This window comes from Rhinolophus sinicus, chromosome 9 (genome assembly GCF_057876585.1).
Source record: "Rhinolophus sinicus isolate RSI-liver-muscle chromosome 9, RSI-T2T, whole genome shotgun sequence".
Classification (NCBI taxonomy): Eukaryota; Metazoa; Chordata; class Mammalia; order Chiroptera; family Rhinolophidae; genus Rhinolophus; species Rhinolophus sinicus.
Window position 1 is genome coordinate 10,358,856 of NC_142509.1, and position 27,780 is coordinate 10,386,635.

Here is a 27,780-nt window from a genome sequence, read left to right on the forward strand (position 1 = left end):
GAACCCCTGTATGATGGACCTTCTGGTCTTTCCTGTGCCTCAACCCCTCACCACAGGCCCCAGAGGCCTTCTCTCGGGCCCCCCTGCACACCCATTCCATCTGGCCCCCAAGCCCCAGCGTGCTGCTCCTCTGCGAAAAGGCTCCTGTGCCCCTTCCACAAAACTGGTCCCATCTTCTACCAGTTTTCCCTGGTCACTGTATCCAACATACCCTACACACACCCAGACCCCAGTTCTTCTTAGTGTCAGTTCATCTCTTCTTGGCACTTACCACATTTGCCACGATCCTGTCTCTTTGCCTATTGACTTGTTTGCTCTGCTCCTCAGCAAGCTGCACGGAACAGGACTGTACTTGTCCTACTCACTGCTGTGTTATAGCCCTTAGCACCATGGCTGGCACACGATGCATGTTCAGTAGATATGGGGAAAGTATTTGGAGATGAGATAAAGTCACAGAGGCAGGACATGGATTTTAAATACTTACAACTTTATTAGGAGTAGGCTGTTGTCCCCGCAGCAGCCAGCCCCTATGTATACATAGTATACACAGCCCAGCCAGTATCCAGGTCCTTTCATCCTTCTGCAGTACATGGAATGCAAAAGAACAAAACACAAAAGGCGGCGAGGGGGCTCTAAAAATGACAGTGTCTGGTGCCTTCCAGAGCCAACTCCCAGGCTGGGAACACGCAAGCCCCTTTACCTGTCCTCAGCTCCCCCCAACCCCCCACTCCAGTATGGCAAGGCCCATAGGTTAGACTTCTCCAATCAGTGCACACGATGGGCACAGGAGACAGGGGGCTCCTGAGCCCAGGTCCTTTCTGGTCCACACGCCACAGAAGAAGTTGCTGGAGTCCCCAGAATGTTCCTCTTCTTCCATAGACATGAGATACGACCTTAACTTTTTATTCCATCACCAGAAATCTTTGCCTTGAGGCTTGTCTCTGCTCAGCCTTGGAGAGTATTGTTGGATTAGTAAAATGGTCAAAGACAGGACAAACCTCCCAAGTTGTCTTGGTCATATTTCTTTTAAAAAGGTAAAAAAGGAAAAAGAAAAATAGCACAACAGAAAAGAACGTTGAGACCCAGCTTGTGTCAGGAACAACATTGGTTGTCCCTCCTTGAAATGATTTGTAAAGCTGCTCTGCTAGGGGGCCAGGCATGCCCACTGATGCAGTTCCCTTCCCACCCACCCCATTCCCTTGCCCATTCTGCACAGCCCCTGTGCCACCCTCCCCTCGCCGAGGAAGGGTCCACCAAACACAGGGTGCAGTGCTGTCGTCAGCTAGCGGGACCGCATCTGGCCTGGCACCCTGGGTTCCTTTTGGCCCTGTTGCCCCACAGTATTCACTCCTACATGGAGGAGGAGTCCTCCTCACTGCATTCTCCCAGGGAGACTGCAGCCCTGCCTCTGAGATCTGCATGCCCTCTGCCCGACTGCAGGAGCTCTGCTGAAGGGCCCAGCCCAGGGTTAGATTTGATGTAGACTTGGATTAAAGCACCATCCCAGAGGCCTGCATGGCTGGCTGGCTGGTTTGTGGATTCTGACTATTAGGGGAAACCAAATAAAAGACACTTGACCTGATGTCACCTCACCAAAATCCAGGACTAATTACCTATACTCAGAAGCAGAATCTCCCACGTGTACCCTGGGGCTGCGGCACCCTCAAGAAACCCTGCTTGGCCAAAGAAACTCTAGCCCCAAAACGTCTTCCCACTTGGAGCTATAAGCAATGTCCTGGTTTCTACTCCCCCAACATGTCCCCAAGATAGACAGGTTTCCTACTGGTGGCTGTCAGGTAATGGATTCTTGGTGTCTCCTGAAACCTGTCCCCAGGGCACCTGAAGAAAGAGACTCCGTCTTTGTATTTGGACCCACACTGAGCGGCCAGACTGTGGAGAGCAAAAAATCATGCACCCAAGCTCATCTTTGCGTCTGGGCAGCTCAGTCTACAGAGGATGACAGCCGGGTCTTCTGGAAGCACCAGGTCACCACTGTCCCAGAGGAGGGACAAGGGTGGGTTTCCAGAGAGCACAGCCTGAGGTAGCAAACAGTGAACCCCATTTTGCAACTGCAGAAACCACAGCCTGGGATAAAACGTGACATGCCCAAGGCCAGACTGCGAGGAGCTGTCTGCATGAAGCCCAACCTATAGGCATGTGGATGTTCAGCACCGAGCCCTCCTGGGCATATCCCATGCCCTCTGAGTGGGCACAGGACCATGGCCACTTTGAAGGTTCTCTGAGGCAATGCAGAGCCTAAAGCATCAGCCTGATTTGTGCCTAATTCTCTGGAGGAAGAAGACTGGGGCCTCCTCCTCCCCATCTCAGGGTGCCATTCCCCCAAAGCTCAGGCCCAGCCCTACTGACAACAGAACCCTCTAGATCTCTCTTCAAACTCCCCTGCTTTGGCCACAGAATCCTTCTCTTCTTATAAGTTTCGCATCTTTTGTAATGTTCGGATCCCTCTTGAAGAAGACAATACTCTCCCTATTGATTTCCAACTCTACCTGCAAAGCCTCAGAGGACACCTATGCGAAAGCCCTCTCACTCGTCTGGCTTCCTGGATGACACAGGGAGAAGATGTGGCTCTTTAAGGGAGGGCCAAGAATAGAAGATGAGGAACATCAGGACTCCCCGCTGTATCCACCTCTTCCCAAACAGAGAGGCCCAGGCTGCAGGTAAACCTCACCTCACCTCACTCTCCCCTTAGCTCCTGCTCACCCCCAACCCATTTTTGTTATTCAGTCCATGTCAGTCAGAAAAGGAAAGTAGGCTGAAAGCACCTTATTCAAAGATGGCTCAGAGCCCCTGGGGCCACCTGAGGGTGCCAAGCTGCTGGGTCATGGCTCTTCCAGCAGCCTGTGGCCTCCCTTACGGGGGCCAAGGTCCCTGAAGTTCTGCCTGGGAGGTGCCCATCCTCCAGGTCCCTTGGAAACTGGGACCCAGCGCCTTCTTGCCCAGCACCCGCACCTCTCAGTCTCTCCCAGAGACTGGGCCCCAGAGGAACTGAGCGTGAGGTAGACTGTGCATTAGTTACTTAGGTCCCCGCCCAGGCCAGGGAGGAGGAGGGAACCGTTCACCCCCACCCATGATCCTTGTCCCTGGATGTGGTGACATCGTGGCATGGGCCCCTGGACCTCTGCCCACGGCTCCAGCTGGCCAGAACACTGGCAGCACCAATGAGTGGACAGTGAGGAGGAGAAAGGGACGGTCCTATTCAGCATGGCCTTAAGATGCAGAAGTCCAGTTCTTGGGGCTTCCGGCGTAGGTTGCACTGGTCCCGGGCCAGTAGCCGCCCTCCATGACCCAAACACTTCAGTGGACGTCTCTTAAATCCCCGGCCACAGCTCTTGGAGCAGGGTGACCAGGCACCAAGCTCCCAGGTTGGGCAGGGGTCCCCACAGACTCGAGTCTCCACCGGCCGATGGGTTGTGTCACAGGCGGATGTTGTGCGCTGCCCCGGGGAGCCACGACAGACCACTGCCCGCTTTTGCAGGCCACTGCCACAGCTCGTGGAGCAAGGCCCCCAGCTGCCTGCCACCCAGCGCGCAGGTGGCCTGTCATCCGGCTGCTCCACTTGATTGGAGAGGCTGAGGACGCTGTTGTGGAGCACAGAGGGGGGCCGGGGGGCCTTGGGGTGGGAGGATTTGTCCTCCCAAGGCTCTTTGGGCAGATAGAAGGAGTAGCGGACCCGCGGTGGCGTCATCTTCCCCACAGAGAGGACCTCCACGGTCAGTGGCTCCAGGATGGGCCGGGAGGCCTGCAGGCTCTCCACTGCCGTCCCCGTGCCACTGTAGCGCAGCAGGCTGCCCTTCACCACCAGGTCCCGCTCCATAGGTGACACCACGAAGTGCCCGTTGAGCAGGTACTTGCCTTGGCTGTTCTTCAGGGCCAGGTAGTTGTCGTCTCCAATCAGCCCCTTGTAGCCACGCTGACGGATGTCTATGCTCGAGGCGCCTGCAGGGATGGCCACCACGAAGTTGTAGCCATGCCTGTGGTGGGAAGGCAGTTGTGCATTAGACAGACACCTGCACATAAGGATCTCATTCCCTCTAAAGTCACAACTGATTGCCCTTTCACAAGGCCTGGGGTAGGTGCTGAACATGGCAGAGAACCAAGACTAACCAGGCTGCGTCACTCATGGAAGCACACAAGCTGAAAAAGGCAGAAGGAGATGGTCATCCGGTCATCTGGAACTAAACATACTGGCTGTATTGCCACATGGATCTTTTCTCTTCAACACATTTATATTTTGGTGAATTCTAGCATGGGAGGAGAAGCAGAACTATTGGAGTCAGAAGGATCCCTACCACACACTTAGCTGTTGGCCTTAGATAAGTTACTTAGCTTCTCAGTTTCCCCACCTATAAATAGAGATCATAACAACACATACCTCGTTGAATTGTAATTAGGATTAAATGAGCTACAGCACCTGGCACTCAGTAAGCACTCAGTAGATATTATCTAAGAGGAGGAGGAGGAAGATGAGGGGGAAGGTGGGGAGAAGAGGAAATGAGTCTGTAGTCCCCAAGTCCAAGGCTGGGGCCTCGATGCAGACAGACACACTGGCCCTGGCGTTGGGGACCCAGATCAAGCCTTGGCAGGGACACTAATTCCCTGGTGGCTTTAAGAAAGTCACTCTCTGGGTTCTGGTGTCCTCATCTATGCAATGAGTGGGTTAAATGAGATGATTTCAAAAGTTCCTTCCAGCTTCAATAGTCTATGAAAGGAACACTTGCCATTTAACCAGTGAAGCAAGTCTGGAGGTATTGACCTTTAGTTCCTCACTTGGCCTCCCAACTGCAGATCCCTGAAAAGGATGGCCTAGGACCATCTGTTTGCAGTGCCCGAGCTACCAGAGAAGTTTCCACCTACGGGCTCAGCAGAGGGCCCTGTGTCCAGGGTGGGGGCCGCCAAGGCTCCTGGCCAGCCCTCATCAGCACCGGGATGCCCAAGTTTTTAGAGCCAACCACACCTGCCTCTGAAATGAAACCTCAGGGGCTCTGCCTGCCCCAGCTGCTCCCAGAACACGGGTCAGGGCTTTCAAAGGAGCGCATTCCTCTGGAAAATAAAAAGGAATGTGCCGGACCTCAGAAAGCTCAAGCTAGAGGGAGCCCCAGGCTTTGGAGTTGGGAATAGAAGAGGCCCAGAGACATTTCTTCAGCTGATCTCTGCACAGATCTCCCAGGAAGGGGGGATTCCGTTAGTCCCAGCCTCTCACTCTGCCTCTTTCTATAGTTTAGCACCATTCTCACCTCAATCTGGCCCCCAAGGCCAGGGCTTCAGGCTCAGAGAGAGGGGGAGGCTATCAAATTTTGCCTCCAACATGGATGGATCTTGAGAGAGTAATGCTGAGCGAAATAAGTCAGACAGAAAAAGCAGAGAACCATGTGATTTCACTGATATGTGGTATATAAACCAAAAACAACAAAAGAACAAGACAAACAAATGAGAAACAGAAACTCATAGACACAGATAATAGTTTAGTGGTTGCCAGAGGGTAAGGGGGGTGGGGGGTGGGGGGTGGGAGATGAGGGTAAGGGGGATCAAATATATGGTGATGGAAGGAGAACTGACTCTGGGTGATGAACACACAATGGGATTTATAGATGATGTAATACAGATTTGTACACCTGAAATCTATGTAATTTTACTAACAATTGTCACCCCAATAAATTTAATAAAATAAAATTTAAAAAAAAAAAATTTGCCTCCAGTATACTTATGTTTTGTTACCATCGTCGTGAACATTTATTATGTACTGGTACTATACTAAGCATTTTACTTGGATGAATCCCCTTAGTCCTCACAACAGCACTACATGAAATATATGAGTGACATGACCACTTTATAAGTGAAGAAATCTATTATTGTAGAGACTGTGTCACTTGCCCAAAATCATCCAGAAAATGGGGAACTGAGCTTTGAACCTGGGTCATTCTTATGGTAGGACTCTAGACAGACCCTAACAACTCTCTGCCAGCTCCCAGAATAGCATCTCCTGTTAAGTAATTTCTTCTTCAAGCATTGGTCTTTCCATTCACCTTTGTTTGCTGAATGAACGAATGAATGAACGAATGAATGAATGAATGAATGAATGAATATCATAGAAGACTGTGAGTGGCTTCCACAGCAAGGGTACTGACATTTACCCCAGTCTAACCCAAGCTTCCCATGCCTGGACGCAATGCCACTCATTCCTCCTCCCCACTGCACCCTGACCATACCATCCAAGGCCTAGAACTCACATGGGCTTGGTGAAGAGTCCTGTCACCTTCTTGCAGCTCTTATTGTCGCCCCCACACACCCCGCATTTGTCGAACTTCTTCTTGGAGCCCAGGTTCCCATCGCAGCCAGCCTTGATGCACTTGCCCTGGACGCAGACTGAGGTTGAGTCAGGGGTACACAACGTGCCATCCACCACCTGCAGCACCCCCAGGAGGGGGAGAATAGGAGAGAGGGGCAGCTCAACTGGATGCTCGCCAAAAGATGTTGAGCCTGGTCTGATCTCCTGCCCCAGCATCACTCACCTTGGGTGCCAGCACGTAGAAGTAGCCGGTGCCGTTGGCTCGGCAGATGAGCTTGCACTTGTCCTGGGGAGACACGCCTGAGTACTTGGGCACCCACGCCACGGCGAGGGTGACCCGGTTGGTGCTGTGGTTGTAGCCATTGAAGGCCTCACACTGCTCCTCCCGGAAGCTCTTGCCAGAGGCTGGGGAGAAGAAAGTACATGCAAGAAGCTAAAGGAGGGGCTGAGGTGGGGGCAAAGGAAAGAGCCCTCCTGGGGGTGCTCAGTCTCCTGGTGCTCTAAATAGGCCTTCTCTACCCTCAGCTGAGTGATCCTTAGCACTGAAGCCGCCCCATCTGAAAGGACTGAAGCACGCTGGGAGCATACGATGAAGGGAGCAGGTGATAACATATCTCCCAGGCCCTGTGCCACCTTCTCCAGGAATCTGGCCTTAAACCCCCGCTGTAACAGGTATCCTAATCCACTGGGCTATGGGACCCTTCAGTAGTCCACTGAAACTATTTTCAGAATGTTATTAAACGCATAAAATAAATTACACATATGACAAAGAATATCAATTATATCGATATACAGCTATCAATATAGTTTGAAACATATTTGTGATATATGTTTTCTTGTTAACACATTAAATAACAAGACAATAATGAGTCTATAACCACTGCAATTTTGCAGTAATGATAAGCATAAATGGAATTTTAAAAATCTGTGACAATTACAATGTCATATGAAATATCCATGATTTTTTTGGTGACAAGGTTACAGGTACTGCTACTACTAATATTGTAATTTGTTGCCTAATTAAAAGAAATCCTAAATTTTAGCTAGAAAGGTTAGTAAAAAAAAAAAGAAAAGAAAAGAAAAAAGAAAATAAATACTAAATTTCTAACTGAAGAAAATTCTAACTTTTAAATAAAAAAGGTTAGTAAAAATAGAGATGTAATTTTCTTCCCTGCTCAGGTCATGGGCCCGGATAAAGAATTCTTCCTTATGAAGATGGGCTTGAGGGTACTTACAAAGGGGACTTCTAATGTCGCATTTCCTTGGGCCATTTAGCCTCCCAATCTAAGTGGCCTGAAGAAAGCACCTTTGCCAAGGGAATGGACAGAGAAATAATCCCAAGAGGAATGTGCATCTGTGCACTTCTAGGCTCTGACCTAAGGCATAGAATCTTAATTGCAGTAACTTCGGGGCCATGAATTATCCAGAGTGGGGGTTGTGACCTCCAGCCTGTCCTTCCCCACGCCCAGGCCACCGCTGCTCTCTCCTCACCTGAGCTGGGGCAGGGCTCCAGGTTGCAAGATCGGTATTTCACCCTCACTCCCTCGCAGTACTTGCCCCCGTTGGCAGGGGTGGGGTTGCTGCACTGCCTGCGGGCCAGCTGCACTCCCCCACCACAGGTGCGAGAGCAAGGGCCGTAGGGCTCCCATTTGGCCCAGGAGCCATCCACCTGTGAGAAAGAGTCTGTTATACTCCTGCAGAGGTTGGGGTGCCACACTCCTGAGTGTGAGGCTCACACACTGAGCCTGCAAAAGAACAACACTGGTACAGCCTCCACGGTCCCATCCCACCAGAATGAAATCCACTTTGTATCACCAGGGAAAAAGTGACAACCAAATATCAGTGTGCACAGGGCCAACACAACACTTCAGCCTATTAATTAGCAAAGCCAACTGCTCACAGGTATAAATGAAGCCGCTCAGAAGAGAGGCTCGTTGGGCTGTGGAGTCAGGCAGCCAAGTTCTACAACCTCCTCTGCCCTCACCACATGGGTGGTCTTGAGCAAGTAAGGAAACCTCCTTAAGTTTCAGGTCCTTCATTTGAAAAAATGGGGCCCATGATACTCAGGTGTGTGGTCAAACAGAAGATGTACATGACGCAATGTGCACGAAATTCTTAACACTGCGCTTGCCATTGCTCAGGAGTTCAAAGTTTCTCCTTATTTATTGTTAGTGTATTTACAAGAGTCTCCAAATCTAAGGCATGGCCAGCTCCCAGCCTTGCCAGTAAACCTTGTCACCACAGGTATCAGAATATTTTTATATGTAAACGCTCTAGACTTTTCCCCAAACCAGGCTGAACCTTAATCAGGGGCTGACTTTGAAAGTTTCACTTTCAAAGTTTCACTTTCATAAGCAGTCCTAATGTTTGTGCTAAGAAGAGATAGACATAAGAGACTATTAAGCAATCCTAAAACTCTATTTGGATTTGGGGTGAATTATGCAGTGTTGCCTTATTTTTCAAGAGGGTGAAGAGGGGATAGAAAATTTATAGTCTTCGTTATGTTTGCCTTACGATGACAGTAAAGTGAGTTTTTATCCCCTTAAACACCATAAGTTGGGCAATAGAGGAAACAGCCCCATTGTACAAGTCTGGGATTAAAATGCTGTCCCAGATCATCCAAAGCCATTAACCCAGATGGAGCTAATTAGAAACTGGCTGCATGCAACATAAATACTTTAACTTATGTATATATTCAACATATTTTTTTCTATCTGTCCTTCTGTCAGATAGTTCTTATTTCATTGTGTCAACATGTTTCTTTCATCCTGTAAAAAAACATTCCCTTCGCCCTGCTTCCTCCTCAAACTGGGGCCCCACCTCATTCCATCCTTTCACTTCTAAGAGACTTTTCTACATTTGCTCTTTCTACCTCCTCCCCACTCAGTGCCTTGCAATATGGGTTTCATCCCCATTATAACACGGAAGCTGCTCTCAGTCAGCAACGATCTTCTAGAGACTGAAAGAGTCTATGCCTAGGCCTTGTCATTTCCAGTTTTTCTGCAGTTCTTAACATTGTTTCTGTGGCTTCTGAGACGATGCTATGTTTTTTTACCAGTCAGGGGGCAATAGCCCAAAGGAGAGGTGATGGTGGTTTGGACCAGGGTGACAGCAGATGAGGGGGTGAGAAATGGTTAGATCCTGGTTCTATATTGAAGATAGAGTCAACAGGAATCGCGGAGATATTGGATGTGAATTGTGTGAGAAAAAAGGGGTATTGGTATGAGCAACTGGAAGATTGAGTCGCCAAAGCAGGTTGAGGGGAGATGATCCGGAGCTCAGATTCCCAGATAGTAAGCTTACGATGCTTACCAGTTATCCAAATGGAGAGCTCAAGATTCAGTGGGACATTCAGAGCTGTAGTTCAGGAGAGAGGTCTGGGCTGAAGGTACAAATTTGGGAGTCCTCAACATAGAAATATAAATAGTATTTAAAGCCAGCTGTCTAAACAAATCACCTAAGAAGTTAGTGTGAATAATGAGAAAGGGTAGGGACTGAGCCCTGAAGCTCTCCAACATTGGGAAAACAAGAGTGTGGAGAAAAACTGGTAAAGCAGACTGAGAAGGGGCAGCCTGTAAGGGAGGAGGGAACCAAGAGACAGCGACAACTTTGTTCCCAGGGGAGAGAGTGGTCGACGTACAAATGCTGCTAACAGGTCAAGAAACATGAGAAATGGTAACCAATCGTTGACTTTAGCACTGTAGAGACCAATTGGTCACCTTAATAAGAGTCGTTTTGAAGAAATGGTGTGAGTGAAAACCTGATTGGAATGAGCTCCAAAGAAAAATGTCAAGACAGGACTTGGAAAGAGCAAGTTTGTACAGCTCTTTCAAGAATCTTTGCTGTAAATGGAGACAAAAAGATTAGACTGAGACATATGGAGAAGTAGGATCATGAGAAGCTTTGTTTAGGCAGGAAAAATTGCAGCAAGTTTGTATCCTGATAGGAAAGATTCAACGCAAGAGAGGGGAAAGTCTCATATGATGGGAGAGAGAGGGGAGAATTGTTAGAGCACTTTCCTCAAATATTAGGTTGGTACAAAAGTAAGTGTGGTTTAAAAGATTAATAATTGCAAAAACCGCAAGAAAAAGGTTAAAAACCGCAAGAACTTTTGCACCAACCTAATAGACGAGAGGGGAAAGTGTTCCAGTGCAAAGCACAACGACTGGCCTCAGATAAGAGCACGGAAAGCTCACCCATTGTCAAGGAGGAAAGGTAGAGTACATGGGCACAGAAGCAGGTCAGTGGACGTCGTGGCAGAAGTTGGTAAAAATTCTCTTCTGATTATCGCTTCTTTTTTCTTAGTGAAATAGGAAAAACAGTCACTGGCAAAGTGAAAATGAGGAAGAAAGGGTTGGTGATGGGAAGAGAGAGGTGGTGAAGATGTGAAATAATAGTTTAGGAGGTTAGGAGAGTGAAATAAAATATGGTGTGACTCCTGGGAAGCATTCTGGGCCCACCTAAGTTTCCAGGTCATGAATGTAAATTGAGACCAGTGAGCACGATTGCATGTCTTTCTTCAGCCATATGCATCTATACTGGCACAAGTAAGGAGGTGAGAAAATCAGACTCCACCGGGGTGGTGGCTTACCCACAGGAGTATGACGAAGAAAGACAGGGGTGTGGGAGTTAAAGTACATGTGAAGGAGTGATTTTAACAATGGACCACGAAATCCCAGCTCATAAAGATGTTGGTGAGGGCATGAGCCAAGTGAGGGACAATGGAACAATGGTTGGATCAATAGACTGTAGGTCTAGATAGGATTGAAAAATTGTTGGAGCCCAAGCACTAGAGGGAGTGAACTGGGAAAACAGGGCCTTGGTAGTCAGAGTGGTATTCTTGCAACTGAGATCACTGGGGGGCTGTGGTGAGTAGCAAGATAAGCTTTGTGTTTGACCTTGGCTGACTAGGACAGTGTCCTATGGGAAGGGCTAAGTTTCAGTTAAAACAGGGTAGTGAAGAGACTGTTCAGAAAAGAAGTTGAGAATATAGTGAATTTTGTTGCTGATGGACGTGGAAAGATTGTGCTTCTCAGATCACATTTTCCTGTATCCAATGTCCTCTTCACCATCTCTTTATCCTCCTGACTCATCTTCTCAAGAGCAGGAGCTGGTTGTGACTAGCCTGCTCTCAGGACCTTCTAGTCTAAATACATCAGCCTGGTGATCAAGGCAACTGCAGTCCAGCCCCAAATCATCTTCCCAAAGGTGATTCTCATCCACCCAAGCCTCTAGCTTGCCCCACCTCCCTGACTTTGCTCCATCTCTGCTTCATCCTTCCCTGCTCATCCCTCAAGGCTCTCTTCAAACCTGACCCCTCATCAAAAGGTTTTCTGACCTTTAATGATCATTAGTCTCTTATCCCCTATTCTCCCATGATACATTTTCATACTTCTATCTTAACACATGACACGTACCTCTCTGTGTCTTGCATCACAGTTTCATTTCTAGCTTCTGCACTAGCCTGTAAGCCCTCGGAGACATGGCTCATGTTACATTTATTCTGACCACCACTGTTTCTTACACAGTTCCCTAAACTCAGTGGGTTTAATTAAGTATATATTCCCAGAGCACAGAAAAAGATTTTACATAATTCTGTGCCACAACCATCTCAGGACAATTGCTAAAGTGCTTGGAGAATGCTTTTTATTATACGGCCTTTGTGTACATAAAACCCCAAGCCAAGCCCTCCTGCAGCCGGTCCAGGGTGGAGAAGGGACAATCCTCACTAGCATCAAGGTAGAGGAGGGACTTCCTGTTCCTGCCAGGAACAGCACAAATCCTTTTACTACCCCAACCCAGGACCTGAAGAATAGAAAGTTTTTGTTGTATTCAGAGAATATTTGAGGTTTTGAATTTGTTCTGGTTTGACTGCTATTCCTACTTATTAGGAAAAAATAACTTTTGTTCAATTATGCTTCAGCTTCAAAAACCAACAATCAAAACAGACACTGAAGCTTGGTTCAGGATGTAGTAAATTACTGAAGCTTCCTTTCAGTTCTGAGCTTTGTTCATCGCTGGCCTACAGGTCCCTGGAAATGGAACACACTCAGAAAGAGGTGATGAGGGAAGAAAAAAAAGGAAGCAACAAGTGATCAACTCTGAATATAAATGTCCAGCTTTGGTCCAGAGCTCCTCCCCAAGTTGGCGGAGGTGTGCAGCTCAGCTCTGGGACCCTCACTCTGGTTGGAGGGCTTTCCCCACCTGCCTAAGGCTTCACAAAGTTCTCTGACCTACTATAGCTTTTCTCTCCAGTCTTAGAGTCAAGAAGGGGATAGAACAACAGACAGAGCACAGCAATGCGATACAGTATGATCACATAGCACATCTGGAATGGGACAGGTTCCCTGTAGAGGCCTCCAGAGTCCACTCCCCTCCAGCACACTCACCCTGTACTTATTGAGGTTGTGTCTCTCCACACAGGCTCCCTTGAGGCAGAACTTGCCCTCGCCACAGCTGGTGCCATCTGCCCAAGGGAAGTGGCGTGTCTGGCACACCATCTGCCCCTTTGCCTTGCCGGTACACCACAGTTTGGTGCAGTACTGCATGTAGGGACAGGGCTTAGAGCCTACACCAAAGGCCAGCTCACACTGCTGGCTCAGGGTATAGCTGGCACCTGGCAGGTCCTCAGGCAAGACGATGGGTTTGCTGGGTTGGTCCAGGAGGCAGTCACCTGCAGAGAGACAAGGGTGTTCATTAGGGATGAACTGGGACTGATGAGGTCTGGCTAGCCCAGTAGCTAAATAGTAAGGAGAGAATGAAGCAAGGGGCAATGGAATAGACCCACTTCAGAGCCCAACTCTTCAGGGTCATGCACACCTTAGGTAAAAGAGGACAGGTCCAGAGAGGTGGTGAGCACTGCCAACAGTGACAGCACTGATGCTCGTACTCTGTCACCCTGGCTTACCGTGCCCACTGTCCAGGAAGTCAGTGATGATGGCAGCACTGCAGGCTGACCAGGGATTGGCACGGTCAATCTGGATGAGTGTCGGGGACATCATGTGGTTGGCTTGGAGTTTCCCAAACACCTCCTCACACACTTTCACATTGTCATGGGGCATGTTGAACACATGGCCTGTGGGGTGAGACAAGAGGACTCAGTGGGCTATGCAGTTTAGAAGGCACAGGAGCTGATTGCGGGAGGATCAGTTGGGAAAGCTAGAGAGCTCATGTCAATGGTTTCCAGGCTGGTCATTTCTACCTATTGGTAGATTGCTTTGCAAATGTCCCCAAGGTCATGTTCTTGAGTTCTCTATCCCATCCATCAGTCTGTGGACTCAGTGAGGATAGCGATGTATGTAACATACTTTCCCCTTAGTGCCCAATTGATGAGAGATTCTGACTGCTAACATTCTCAGACAATATCCCTGGCCAACTGGGCTGGAGCAATCGGAGAAAAATAAACAAAGTCATTACTAAAGAAGACTCTGATCCTGAGAAAGGATCCCTGAGCCTTCGGGACATGAGGGAACAAAAACATGTCCATGTGTCTACCACCCACCCAAGTACCCGGTGAATCCCAAAATGATCCCACAGGGGAACTCTCCTACCCCATCCAAGAGACACCTCCAGGCTTACCTAGCTCATGAGCAGTGGTAAAGGCTGATGGGAGCCCATCATCCTCAATCACAGAACAACTTCTCTTGGGGTCACACATGGTGCCTACATCAGCCATGCCCAGCGTGTCACAGGTGGTGGCTCCACACAAGTCCTGTCAGGGCAAGGGAGAAGCAGAAGCCAGCCAGAAGTTAGAGGCAGTAACAGAAAAGACCTGAAAGGAAGAAAGAGCATTCCAGCTCATCCCCATTCCAAGTCTAACCAGGCGCAGCACCTTTTCAGCCAGGCTCTTTTTCCCAGGGGGCTCTGGGGCTATTCGTGGAATCAACCCACGCTGAGGGAGGAGGCCTCAGGAAGAAAGCTCTGTGGTTCACAAATCCTATCCAGGTAGGTCCTGTGGGAGGAAATTAGGAGGTACAAAATTAAACTACAAGGCCCATTGCTTTATATAGAGTTGGCCTTCCAGACCAGAAAATGGTGACTCCCACAGCTGGGTGAGACTCTGGCCATGACTAACTGTGGCAGGTGGGGGTGGAAGGCAAGCACACTCTCCATTCAGTCAGTTCTGTGCAGCCTCGGTCATGGCTGATGACTGCCTTTGGACAATCATAAATTAAGCTCAGACTCTCAGCCAAAATGTCACTGGCCAAGGACCCACGTATGCCTGAGATCTGGATTCCTTGGGTTGGGCGGAGGCAGAGAAATGTAGACACAAGCAAGACCCTATTCAGACACAGCTCAATTGCTACAGAAGCTCACGGGGACCATGAGCTCAATGGCTGCTACGAAGAAAAAAACAAATTAAATGGATTGTGACCTAAGCAGAAAGGTCCCTCTTATTGTCCTGAGGTAGGGCTTCCAGCAGCAACCCTGACAGGAAGCACTTCCGGGGAGTATGGAAGGCAAAATGGGGTTCTTGGGGTGGATATTGCAAATAACTTATTAAGCGTTACGGGCCAGCAATGCCTCTAGATACCTAAGAGCCCAGGAGTTGGAAATAGAATAAGATACTTGCACACATTCTGCTCCTCTTGAGAAGACCCTGTTGAATCGGTGATGCTCGCATTCTCCTCATTATATCCTTGACTTTAATGTGCAGGGCATTTTACAATTGACAAGAAATTGTTACATGTATCACCTCATTTAATCCCCACAACACTCTTAGGAGGAAGATATATTATTCCACCTCCTTGTCAAAGGTGGAAACTGAGACTCATGAGCAAACTTAATGATGGCGATGATGTGTTAAAGGCTAACACCATGCACGCACTTCCCATGCATCACCCTACGGAACGGTCACAGCGTCCCACTGGTATAATGACTATGCTTATCATCTTCTACAGACAAGGAAGCTAAAGCTCTGAGAGGTTCAAGTCTCTGGCAGAAATTTGGCCTCGAGGTCTGTACGATGAGGCGCTCCGTGCTCTTTCCACCACGTCACAGCTGTCTGCCCAGCAACTCCTGAGCTAACACTCTAGAGAAAGAGCTGTGCGTGTTCTCCCCTGGAAGACAAGGTATTTACATAAACACACGCGCGCGCACACACACACAAAGAGAGCTGTTCTCAATCTCATTCTCTTCAGGGCTGTGTGTGTGTGTGTGTGCATGTGTGTGTGTGTGTGCAGGTACATGCTGACATGGGGAAAAGGTGGGCAGCAGTTAGTGGGGTCAGGGGCATAGGAGGAAAATTGGCCATAGTGCAGAAAGTCAGCAAAATGTAATCCAAAGCGCTCAGAAGTTTACCACCTGAGCAGTCAGATTTGGCTTCCCACTGTCAGTTGATAGTCACACCTCCTAATGAGTTAACAGTGATTCTGGCCAGAGAACAGCCAGGGTGATCAGATTGAACCCAGAGTCAACTCACGGGTGAAACACGTGCTTAGCCTTGATCTGCTGTCCTGTGCTTGCACATGGCACTTCTCCCACTTCTGGGAGCCCCATGGGGTGAAACTCAAATTCCCTTCCCTTCCAACTACCTTTCCTTCTCTGAAGGTTCACTCTCCCTGAAAGTTCTCCTTCCCCAGAATTCTGAAATCTAAACACAACTGCTGTCAAAACTTGGGAGGGGAAGTTCATGACTGCTGAGGAGCAGAATTGAGTCATATGGACCAGCTTGTGAATACAGCAGAAAGGGGCCCAAGATGAAGAAGGCAGGAATGAAGGCTCATGCCGGGGCACAATGAAGGGGGAACGGGCAATGGGGCCCACATGTCACTGGACACTAGAGTACAGGATCCCCACTAAGGTGGTAGCATCTGGAAACTCTAGCCTTGCGGCCACAGCCTATAGGACAAGCATATTACACTGTCCCGGGGCCACCATGTACACTCACTGCTGGTTTATGTGAGAGAGAGGGCACAGAAATAAAAACCAAGAAGCCTAGATTCTGGTCCTGGTCCCATCACTAAGTAGATGTGTGACTTTAGGCAGGTCACTTCTCTCCTCAGGGCCTCAGTTTCCACCTCTGGGAAAGGGCTAATTCTCACCTAGAACCCAGACTGTACAAGTGCCTTAAGCCTCCGCTCCTTCCCCAGTTGCAGGGCGCTCAGCCCCCTCTGGCCCTCTGGGTTAGAAAATGAACACAGAGACCGATATACTTTTAGAATGGAAAACCCCTGAGGACGATCTTGTCTGCTGATACATGTTGCATAGGATAAAACTAACTCACAGAGAGTGAAGGTCACCCATATGGAAGTTCAGAATCCTATCCCTCTCTGCTCACCAGAAATGACTAGAGCAGATGGGGAGCTCAGACCTCGGTCTAGGCTGCCACTGAAATTCGGCTGCCCAGCAGCCGCCTCTGCGGCTGGGAGGTCCTTAAAGCCAAAAGCCTCCTTCCTCTTAGGGCGGGTGGACTCTCGCTGGAGCAAAGACAAGCAGCTGCAGGCCCTTCCTAGCCAGGAGCAACCTGTTCTTTCCATCAAGAAATCCGAGTTTCCTTGGATCAAACAAGAGGAACAGGGAAAGAGCCGGCAAATTTCCTGAGGGTCAGGGTGTAGCTGAGAGCAACCCTCCTACAGTAACCTGTGTCTTCATTGTGGGAAGATGCAGCTGTTTGGGGTCAGAGGCTGGGCCTGTCCCTCTTCCCCCAGTCAGACTGGCTGGGCCTTAGTACTGTGAATGCCTGCAGGCAGTGTGCAGGGCCCAGTGGTGCCTCATCTGTGGCACTGAATGTCTCCACCCTTCTGGAATGAACTCAGATGCACTCAGACTGCTTTAACCTCTTCAGCTCAGGCTCTTGTCTCCAGAAATAGAAACTGTTCTGGTTCTTTGCGCCTGGAGGATGTAGGCACTTCCCAGCCCAGCCCCTACCTGCCTCACTATTTCTGTTCATTTGTCATTTCTCCGTGTAGCTGCAGCTGTTTTTCCAGATGACCCAAGAATCATTCTGGACAACAACCTAATCCTCCCGGATTATTCTTTTTTAAAAAGGCTGTCACTTTTTATAAAATAATTTAGGTTTGGGTCCACGATTTGTAAATAAATAAATAAGGATAACACCTTGCAGTGGCCTGATCCAATTTACCGAGGTTGCCCCCTATGTACCCACCACAACTCCCACCAACTGTCTTCCCTACAGACTGCCATCCTACCTCCTCTCCTTTCCCCAGCTATGTACAGAGATGTTCAATATTTTCCAACAAAAATCAAGCACCTTAATTTTTTTCATGTGGCAGAAGATACATGTGTTCTCAGGTAGCCCACTTCCTGCTCACACTGCACTCCTGGCATGTGAGCATCACATCGTAGCATCGATATTATCCTCACAGAACTTCAGAGCCATCCTGTCTTTCTACAGGTGTGGATACTGAGGTTCAGGGAAGTCAGATACTCACTCAAGGCCATACAGCTACTAAGTAAGGAATGGAGTCCTAAATCCATGCCTTTTGACACCAATGCCAGTAGTGGTCCTTGGTTTGAATTGTACCACCTTAGTTAGGAATGTCATAATTCCTGGTGAGAACCACCTGCATACGTAGTAACACTGCCCCTTTAACTTGTTTCCCATCTGAATCTCTTGTCATGCAGCACTGTATTTCCTCCTCTAACCCAAAATCCACTTGCCTGTAATCCCCAAGGATAGGAGGACTCTGCTTTGCTAGAATTAAAAAAAATGCCTAGCAGTTCAGTGCCAGGGCAACCTGACTAAGGATGCCTGGTGAAGAAGATAACATGCCTTATAGCTTCTATCTGCTGATTCAGTTTCACTGGAATATAAACCCCTCGAGGTGTACAAATGGTATGATAGCAAGAGATGTAAGTAACCAAAACAACAAGAATTACCTCAGTGTGGAAGAAGAGGCACCCAAAGCTTACAGGAAGAACAAACTTTATCTAGATATAATCAGTTCACGAGCGGGTACATACCAATATAATGATAGTAGCTAACATTTATTGAGTGGTTACTATGTACTAGACACTGTTCTAAGAGCTTTACCTGTTATTAGCTCATGGAATCCTCACAACAGCTTTAGGAGGGAGATGCCATTTTATAAGGTCCCATTTTACAGATGAGATCCAGAGAAGAGAAGTAACTAGGCCAGGATCAAACAGTGAGCCCAGGACTAAGCAGGGAAAGAGGGGCAGAAGGAGGGTTGAAATCCAGGCAGTGCAGCCTCAGAGTTGAGCTCTTCCCACAAGTCCACAGTTTCCAGTGCACATGCACCCCAAGAATGAATGGGCTGGGGAATCTCAAGAAAGAAAGATTGCCCACCCCATACGTTCAGCCCCCAGAGCACAGGCTGGACTCTGAGTGAGGAGAAGCCAGGGAAGAGAGGAACAGCAGAGTTGCGCTCAGAGTTCCCCAGAGTGCTCTTAGAGCAGTGTCTGCACCGCCTCCCTGGATGAGCAAGCCCCTGGCTCCGTTCCCCACACCTGCATTGACACACTGACCCGATCCCTGCTGTGTGCCCTGCCTACTGGCTCCTCGTTGGGGCCCCTCCTTCCTCCAGGGAAAAACCTGATGGCAAGGAGCCAAGATGAAATGACAGAAGAACCTAAGACTCCCTCTCCCAACCCTGCTGCCTGACAGCCTAAAACAACGTTGGATTAATGATTCCCAGAGGGGAGGTAAACTGCCTTGGCACCCAGAGCTACATGCAGTCCTTCCATGAACGCATACTGAACAACGGCAGTGTGCAGGGGCCCATCAGAAGGTTACAGAGATGTAAAGAGATCCTGCCTTAAAGGAGCTCACAAATCAGTGGGCTTGGCAAATGCTGGAGTGCATAGTTTCCCCACAAAAACAGAAATATGTCATCAGATAAGTGTTAAGTAAACTTGCAAGGGCAATGGGACAGGGCTATCCCAAATGTAAATTCTGGCAAAGGACCTACAGGTAATCATTCAACAACAACAAACATATACAGTAGTCCCCCCTCTCCACAGGGCATACGTTCCAAGACCCCTAGTGGATGTCTGAAATGGAAGATAGTACCAAACCTTATATATACTATGTGTTTTCCTACATACATACCTATGAGAAAGTTTAATTTATAAATTAGACAGAGTAAAAGATTAACAATAACTAATAATAAAATAGAACAACTATAAGAATGTACTGTAATAAAAGTTATGTGACTGTGGTCGCTGTCTGTCTTCTCTCTCTCTCTCTCTCTCTCTCTCTCTCTCTCTCTCGTTCTCTCAAAATATCTTATTGTTCTGTACTCACCTTCTCACTTAAAGGAAGCACTTCACAGCTTCTCGCTGGCATACCTGAATTGCCAATATCACTACACCTGCGCTTTGGGGCCATTATTAAGTGGCATAAGGGTTACATGCACACAAGCACTGGAATACTGTACCAGTCAATCTGATAAACCGGGCTGGGTGTGTCTACAGCATGGAGACGCTGGACAAAGGGATGATTCACAGCCTGGGCAGACAGAGCAGGAGATTTTATCACGCTACTCAGAATGGCGCACAATTTAAAACATGAATTATTTATGTCTGGAAGTTTCCATTTAATATTTTCAGACCCGGTTGACCTCGGATGACTAAAACCGCGGGTAAGGGGGAACGACTGTACTGAGCGAGTACTAAGGTAGTGATGATAACAGCTGCCATTAAGTGGGTGCCTCTTCTGGAATACTTGATAACTTATCCTCCCAATGGTCGGCTGTGTAAGTTCGGTACCATTGTTGTCATTATCCTCATTCTATGGATCAAACAGCTGATTCATTCAATGTCTGTTGCTAAAAGTACAAGTGTCAGGATTCAAATTCAAGTCTGCCTGACTCGAAGCCTGTGTTCCTCCTATTATGCCAAGTGATCAAAACCAGAGTCAAGGCAAGGTGAGAGTATGTAAGTGCTGAGAGTGGTACATCTATAGAGAGGTTCAAAGGAAGAAGAACAAGACCTAAGGAGGGAGAAAACCCCCTTTGCCTTCCTGAGTAAACCAGTATTTAAAGAAAAGAATGAAAAAGATTCCAGTGCACATTACCATTGGCTGATTTACTTGGTGTCAGTAAGAAAAAGAGAGAGAAGAGGAATCACCCTACAAGTCAGGGAACAACCCCACTCCTTCTTCTCCCCCCACCTCACCCTCCTCCTTCACAGAAGGAGTGGTGTTAAGTTTCTATTTAGTGATATTTATCAATTCTTAAACACCAAATCTACAGATGCCCTTCTCTGTTAATATCTCCCAAGGACTGACTTCAAAAAAGATCCTGGCAAAATTGTGATTCTTTTTATTGTATTGGGAGATATGTGTAAAGTGCATGTTCTCATTTTATTTTTTTAACATTTTTTTTAATCTGAACGTTAAATTTCACTGCCATATTGCAATTAGTTTATTATAGAAAGAACCAGCTTCTATTTTAAATAAAGTTCCAGAATTCTGTTCCACTCTGCATAGTATAGAAGATGTATACATCCCCCCACACACACACAAGACTCACACACAAGAAGCACCAAACTTGGGCTCGTGAGAAGCAGAAAGGTGAGAGCATGAATGAAGAAAATAGAAAAGAAATATGACAAAAGCCTGTCTCTATAATCCCAAAAGAGGAAGAGGAGAACATGGAAGAAAACAGGGAGAAAAGAGGACGAGGGAACAGCATAAAGTAGTACTAAGCGCAACAGAAAAAAAATAAAGTAAATGAAGGAATCACAGGCAGAAAACAGATTACAAAGCCTAAAAAAAAAGAAAAGAAAAAAGAAATCAGTCCAAAGGAGGTAATGTCACAACAGCAAAATACAGAGGGTGCCAAAAGATGTATACACATTTTAAGAAAGGAAAAAACTATACTAAAATTGTAATACTCAATATGCACCAATAACAAACTAGGAATACAAGTCACGTTTAACTTCTGCAATTACAAGAGGTACTCAAAGTGGTTACCATCAGCGTTCAGACACCTGATTACAACAAACTACTGCTTGAGCAATGCTGACCAAAGTGTCCACTTGTATACATTTTTTTGGCACACCCGGTGGATGGTCGAATGGAGGAAAGGCTCCTACAAGATAGACAAGCTTCCTTCCCCATCACCACCAGTTCCCAACCCTTTTCTTAATTCCTGTCCCTCTAAGGGCTTCCCAGGTTCCAGCTGAGGAAGAATGAGGGTCCAATTCTCCCCCAGGGCACTTAACACACTATATTTTAATGAGCTGTTTCTTTATCAGACTCTCTGCCTGACAAGCAATGAATTCCTGGGAGCTAGAGGCCACATCTTACTAATACCAGTATCTCCACAGCCCAGGACAGTTCCTGGAAATAATAAATGCTCAATAAGTATTGAAAGAATGTATGAATAAATGAATGAAAGCCAGTCTATCACAAAGTTACCCCAGCAGCAGAGGCATTGGACCTGAAGAAAGAAGATGGGGAAATGCAGTCCTACTATGTCTCAGCATGAAGTACCTGGTCCCTGCAGCCCAATGCAGCAAGAAGCCACAGAAACATTTCTCCTCGTAGAAATAAATGTCCACCCAGAAAGACTGGCTCTACTTCTGCACAACTCTGGTTCCAATCCTGTGCTGACCTCACTGTGCAGTTATGAGGCTGGAAGCCGATCGCTTTGCAAAATCAGATGTGCACTCTTTCTCCAGGAACATGAACTTTTTCTGAATCTTTAAGTCAACTCCTCAAATTGTCAAAATACTTGTCATATGATCAATTTTTTTCTCCTTTGTGCACAGTAAAGGATACTCCCTGGGTCTTGTCTTCCCAGTGTTTTGATTTCAACACCCCACACCCCTCTCTCTGCCTGCCAAGAGAGGACATCAGCGACTCCCCATAGCCTGGCCCAGACTTGTTTTCATGCATAGCAACTCCAACTGTGGGTCCAACAGGGGCTCCAGTGCCTGCCAGTCATGTCGCTCTTACTGCTCTCGTCTCCGGTACCCCTAGCACCTGGAGCTCTAAAGTAACAAGCCTGACCCTGCCTCACTGCTTCCTCCCTGTGGCAACCACAAGTAGAGTGTGATCAGTCAGAAAGAATCACTAGCCATTTTTCAGATTTCTCTGGGGGAACCAAGAAATAGGTGATTCTAAAGGTGTCTATCAGTTCCACATCCCTTATAGACGAAAGGCAATTTATAAAACAAGCACTTTCTAAACACTTTTTATCCAAACAAATGATGTATATATTATATATGTGTGTGTAATATGTATAATGGATATTCCAATTTTAGTTTGAAATGCATTGATTATACCAACATTATAATAAACAGGATTTAAGCAAAGTAGCTCATACCTCTGACTTAAAGACTTACTACTGACTTGCACAAAGCAAAAAAAAACAAAAAAAAAAAAAAAAAAAGTGCCTCTTGTGTTGGAGGGTAGCAGGAGACTCCTCCAGGTTCCCGGACACCACATCTAACCTAGTCTAGAAAGAGCAGCTGTGCGCGCATGTTCTCATCGCATACTGTACCTTCCCAGGGGAGTTCAGGAATGAGCAGTTCCTAAGACTCTGAGAATGCAGCAGGCCCTGAAGTCTGTGCTGGCAAGGAGGTGAGGGAACGATGTTTACTCTAAAGCATAAAGCACATACGTAGAGTATGACCTGCCAACACAGCCTCCCCACTTACTGGCTTTGCCCTCTAGACGCCTAAGAGACACCTAAGAGAAAGACAGCTTCTAAAAGTCACATTTTGCACATCACTGCTTCTGACCCAAGTGGTCATACATCTTGTAACAATTATGCATGGTCAACATAGCCCCCTGGGAGTCTACCACACACCACTGACAAACAGAAGCTGTCACACCGTTTGATGGCTTCTTCAAAAGGCGGATTCTTCTGATGGCATGGCCCATATTCCCAGCAGGACTCCTCTTCCTAGGGCTGGTTCCAAAAGTCAGCCTAGACACTAGGCAGCAGAGACTGAGGTCTGGTACTTTAGAGCCAGCGAGTGGCCTCCACAGGGGCATCCCAGGTAGATAGACAACAGCTGCTTTGCCCATTAAGATGCCCTGTTCTCGGCCTTTGCTTTTTTTCCCCCAGCAATCTGACTGCTGAGTTGGTCTGTGTGAAGAGATCGAAGCCACCTCCTTTGCAGTTTCCCCATGACTCAGGCAGTGCTTGTAGAGGCTGGGCAGTGGCAGCTCTGCAGAACTCAATTGGAAGAATAAGCGCAAGGAAACAGACTCAGGCCAAAGACCTCCCTAGAGAAACCAGGTGGTGGGAGGAGAAGGCTGGGAAAAGAGGAAGTTCAGCTCCGGAAGGGACTAGCTGTGCCAAATGGGTTAGTGTGGAAGACTCCAGCTCCAGCCCCATGTGCGTCAGTCCAGCTTCGAGGGGCTATTTGGAAGCGGTGGAGATGCAGAGCCCCCACAAGTAACCATGGATTCTGTGCCATCCCAGAATGCTGTGATTAGAATAACAAAACAAGAGCAGGGCACACATTCAAGTTGCAGCCCCCAAAATTAGAGGAAGCAGGTCGTGTGGATGCCCCTTTTCCTTCCAGTCTCCTGCATCTGAGTAATTTCAAGAATCCAAAAATTCACAGTACCCAATCACTCCAACATCTACAAATCTAAATTTTCACAGATCCATAGCAAAAAAACAACTGCTTTTCTGATCTGACCATTTTTCTAATCCCAATATTCAGTATCTTTCAACCCTGCTGATTGAATCTCTAAACGCTCTTTACTGACCTCACATCACTTCCACGCTGCCAGGGGCAGAAGCTGGTGCTGTGCAGTCAAGGGCGGTCATAGGAAGTTTCAGTGAATCAGAGACCCGAGCAACATGCCTGCGCTGCTCTATAGCATACATCAGGACAAATGGGTCACCCTTCGCCAACAGGACATGAGAAAACTGAAAGCGATCTTCCCAACTCAGCTCCAAGTGAAACTCCACTTGACACTCCAAGCTAAGCTCTGAACAGGTGACCTAACTAGATCGCCTGCTCTGAATGGTCTGGAAGCCCCTCAAATAGGAGACAGGCCCAGCACCGAAAGGTATAAAAGAGGAAGCAATAAAGGGGGAACAGTCCAGGTATTTGAGTCTGTCCTTTCACAGCAACCCACAAAATATCCCAAATGATTCCCTCCATCCCTATCCAGGTTTTCCAGGCCCACAACAGAGAAAGGATAACTGCACATGTTACCCACGAGAAATGTAGCCAGGCGCTGAAATGGGCCATTTGGATCGCCTTCCAGTTCTACAGCAAAGGGAGAAAACCTGGGAGGAAGTGTCTGAAAGGACTTAGATGCCCCCATGCATCTAAGGGTGGACCTTTCCCGCCCTCTCCAACGCCATCCTCAGAGCGCCTCCTATCGACCTTAGAGACAAACTGCGGCTCCTGGGCCGCAATTTCCTGGGTTCCAGCCCCTCGGTGCCGGATCTAGGAGGCGCTGATTGGCCACACCAAGCCAACACCTTCCGAGCAAGCAGGCTCTCCTCCGACAGCCCACGTGCATCCTGACACACGTGAGCTAGCGCTCTGCTGAGCCTACAAGCAGGCGCTCTTTGGAATATCCAGAGTGGGAGTCGGAAGAGATCAACGATTTTTAAACTCGGGGACACTGCGCAGCACAAAGGGCATTTGGAGAACTAAGGACAGTGACCCTAAGAAAATGAAGCTACCTGGGTCCAGAGAAGTGACAGATCAACTCACCTGCCTAGTGAAGAGGATGGCAGTGTCCCAATACTCAGGGTGCTTGTCACTCACTTTATTCAACTTCTTCTGCCAGGCACAGAAGTTGCGCAGCGTCAAGGCCGCGTTGCCGGTAACCTTGGGCCCTGCGTCGCGGTCTCCAAGAAGCAGCACCTTGACCACGACGATGCTGATGGGGTTGAGGATGCTGGGATGGCGGTAGAGTTGCGCCGCCGTGGCCAGCAGCGTCAAGAGATAATGCTCCAAGTCCGCGCCGTGGAATTTGACCATTGACTCGTCCGCCACCACCAGGGTCTCCACGTACCGCGGGATCGACACGAAGCGCTTGGCGCGCCCAGACCTGCGCCGGTTGCGACTCTCCCCTAAACCGGTCCGCCGAGGCTTGTAAGGGTCCAGGGCCCGCAGGATGGCGGGGTTCCAGCCTGAGGCCACCCCGCAGCGAGAGGTGGGATCTCCCGGACGCCCGCCGGGGGCTCCCCGGCGCTGGAGGAGGTGTGCACCCTGGCTGTTGCGCTGCGCCGCCTGAGCGCTGGCGTTAGGCAACGGGCTAATGACATACTCGGCGCCTCGATAGCCGAAGGCTCCTCGTAGCCCCTCGCACAGGCTCAGAGCGGCGAACGAATCCGGCTCGGCGTTCACGTCCCCAGAGTAAAAGCAATGTCGCAGGTCTGGAGTGCTCCGGGGGAGCCCCTGGAGGGGGCGACTCAGATGCTCAGTGGCGAAGGCGGACGCCAGGAACTGAGCATCCGGCGTCAGGTGTAGGTAAAAGTCCTCCTGAAACGCTGTGATCTGAAAAATGAGCCCCTGATCCCCGGGGTCCTCGGGACCCGGCCGGTAGTAGTAGCGGCCGTTGATGTCCGGGTCCAGTAGGATGGGCACCACCACCTCCCGCTCTGGCTCTGAGCCGCCAGCGGGTCCCCCTGCGAGAGTCAGGGTTAAGATGCCCAGCAGAAGCATGGCGCCGGGCAGCGCACAGCCGCGCTCTTGGAGCGGCAGCCGGCACGATCTCCGTGCAGCCAGCGCACGGGAACCACCGATTCTCCCGGCAGTCCGCAGCTCCCGAAAGGAGAGCAAAGGGAGGGCGACTCCTCACAGATCGGTGAGCTTGCGCGGCGCAGCCCGCGCCTCCTACCTGTGCCTTTCCAAGCAAAGTGCGCCCCTGGAGCTTAAGTGCAATCGCTGTCAAGTGCAAGGACGAAGATTTGCAGCCGAGAACTAGAGGGAGGTGCCGGGCCGCTTCTCCGAACTGCAGCTACTCGTAGCGCCACAAAACCGGCGCTAGGCGAGCCTATTAAAGGCCCCCTCCTCTTTGGACTGCCCAGTCAGCGCCCCTCCCTCTCTCCCCTCCCAGCTTCCCAAAGCTTGCAGCTCCGAGCCTCCAGGGACAACCGAAGAACTCGGTCCCGCCTCCAGAGCCGAGAGCCACTTGGCGGGGAGGGAGTGGCGTTGAGCTGAGGCAGGAGGCGTGGGCTGGCCAGAGAAACCGACGCTGGAATCTAGGTTCGCGTTTTGCCCTCACGTTATGCCCCAGTGCCCGACACATCCGTTACTTCTGTCCCCGCGGACATCTGTCGGCTGCCTGGGTGTTAGCCTTTGTCTCAAGGAAGTTCGGGTGAGGAGTTGGGAATGAAGACCCACCACTGACCCCTTCTCCCAGCCCCTTCCGTTGCAACATCCCTGCTGTTTCTTCATCACAGTATCTCCTAAAAGACCCAGAACCAAGAATTATCCCTGTAAATGTCCTATTGCCAGAAAAGCAACTTCCCAGGAACAGAGAGCCCTACTAACCCCAGGGCCACCTAGGCCCACAGTCTGCCCAGGGGACTACGCTGTGCTGGATGCACTGGTGCAGACTATTAAATGTTCAGGAATTTTGCCAGTCAGCTGTTATACACAGCCATTATTAAAAGTTAAATTATATAAACTTACAATTATGAATTATGTTTAAAAACAAACCCCAGCACTTCCTAATTGACTATCAACCATGCTTCTGAGCCTCCAAACCATCAACCCTCCAGGACAGCTCACGGCTCACAGCGCCCAGAAGAGAGCAGAAGGAGGTGGAGTAGGATGGAAATGCTAACTGGTATGCTACCCTCCACCTCTCCACACAGTGACATCATCATAGGAGCTTACAACAGGTCCTGGTGGGAGTTTTATGCCACCTTGTTTATGAAGAGCTTGGGGAGGAGAGGGAAGCCCTTGATCAACACTGACCAGGACACCCGTGCCTGGAGAGGATGTAGAGAAAGAGGTTATCTTCCTACCAGGGGGGGCTTGGGGACTGGTAAACAGTAGGAAAATCAGACGGTGCTTCCTCCATGAGTTTATCTCATTCAATCCTTGACCAAGTGTCACGCAGGGCACCGGAGGCTGAGTATGGGTGGCGGGGACAGAGCATCAAGCCATGAGTTCCCATCTAGTTTGAAGGGGAGTCTAAGGACCCCTGTTCCAGACTCTGGTTTCTCAAGAACATCCTTATCTCTCGGTAAAATCAACTTCCTTCCTCTAGCAAGGAAGAAGGGCAAGTAGAGGAAGGAAGTCTTTCCTCATGAGTCCTGATTCCTGGAAAATCTTCCCAGAACCAGTTGAGTAGAGTCTGGAAGAGGAGAGGACAGGAAAGCGTGTATGCGGTACCTTGAAGCATAAAAAGGAGATGGTGTGGAAAAATTTTGAAATTTTCTTAGGAAAGTGGCTGCTCAAGCAAACAACTCTATTGTTGAAGGGAAGAGAACCCTGGGACTGGTCCATCAGTGAAGAACACTGTTTGCCCATTATCTTCTCCCCATAAAGGATCCACTCTTCAAAGAACCCCCTGGGGCCTTGGAGCAGGAAGACTGCCCAGATGCCAG

General features: G+C 48.8%; 1 protein-coding gene across 1 annotated transcript; it reads right to left on the minus strand.

The window, feature by feature from the left end:
- Positions 1-466: 466 nt before the first annotated feature.
- Positions 467-26,214, minus strand: ADAMTS15 (ADAM metallopeptidase with thrombospondin type 1 motif 15). Its single transcript, XM_019713968.3, has 8 exons — positions 24,929-26,214; positions 13,886-14,018; positions 13,215-13,382; positions 12,697-12,980; positions 7,799-7,976; positions 6,531-6,712; positions 6,249-6,424; positions 467-3,992 (listed from the first exon to the last, which is right to left on the minus strand). The coding sequence occupies exons 1-8, from the start codon at positions 25,883-25,885 to the stop codon at positions 3,218-3,220; spliced, it is 2,853 nt and encodes a 950-aa protein (XP_019569527.2). The 5' UTR covers positions 25,886-26,214; the 3' UTR covers positions 467-3,217.
- Between the last annotated feature and the right edge of the window lie 1,566 nt (positions 26,215-27,780).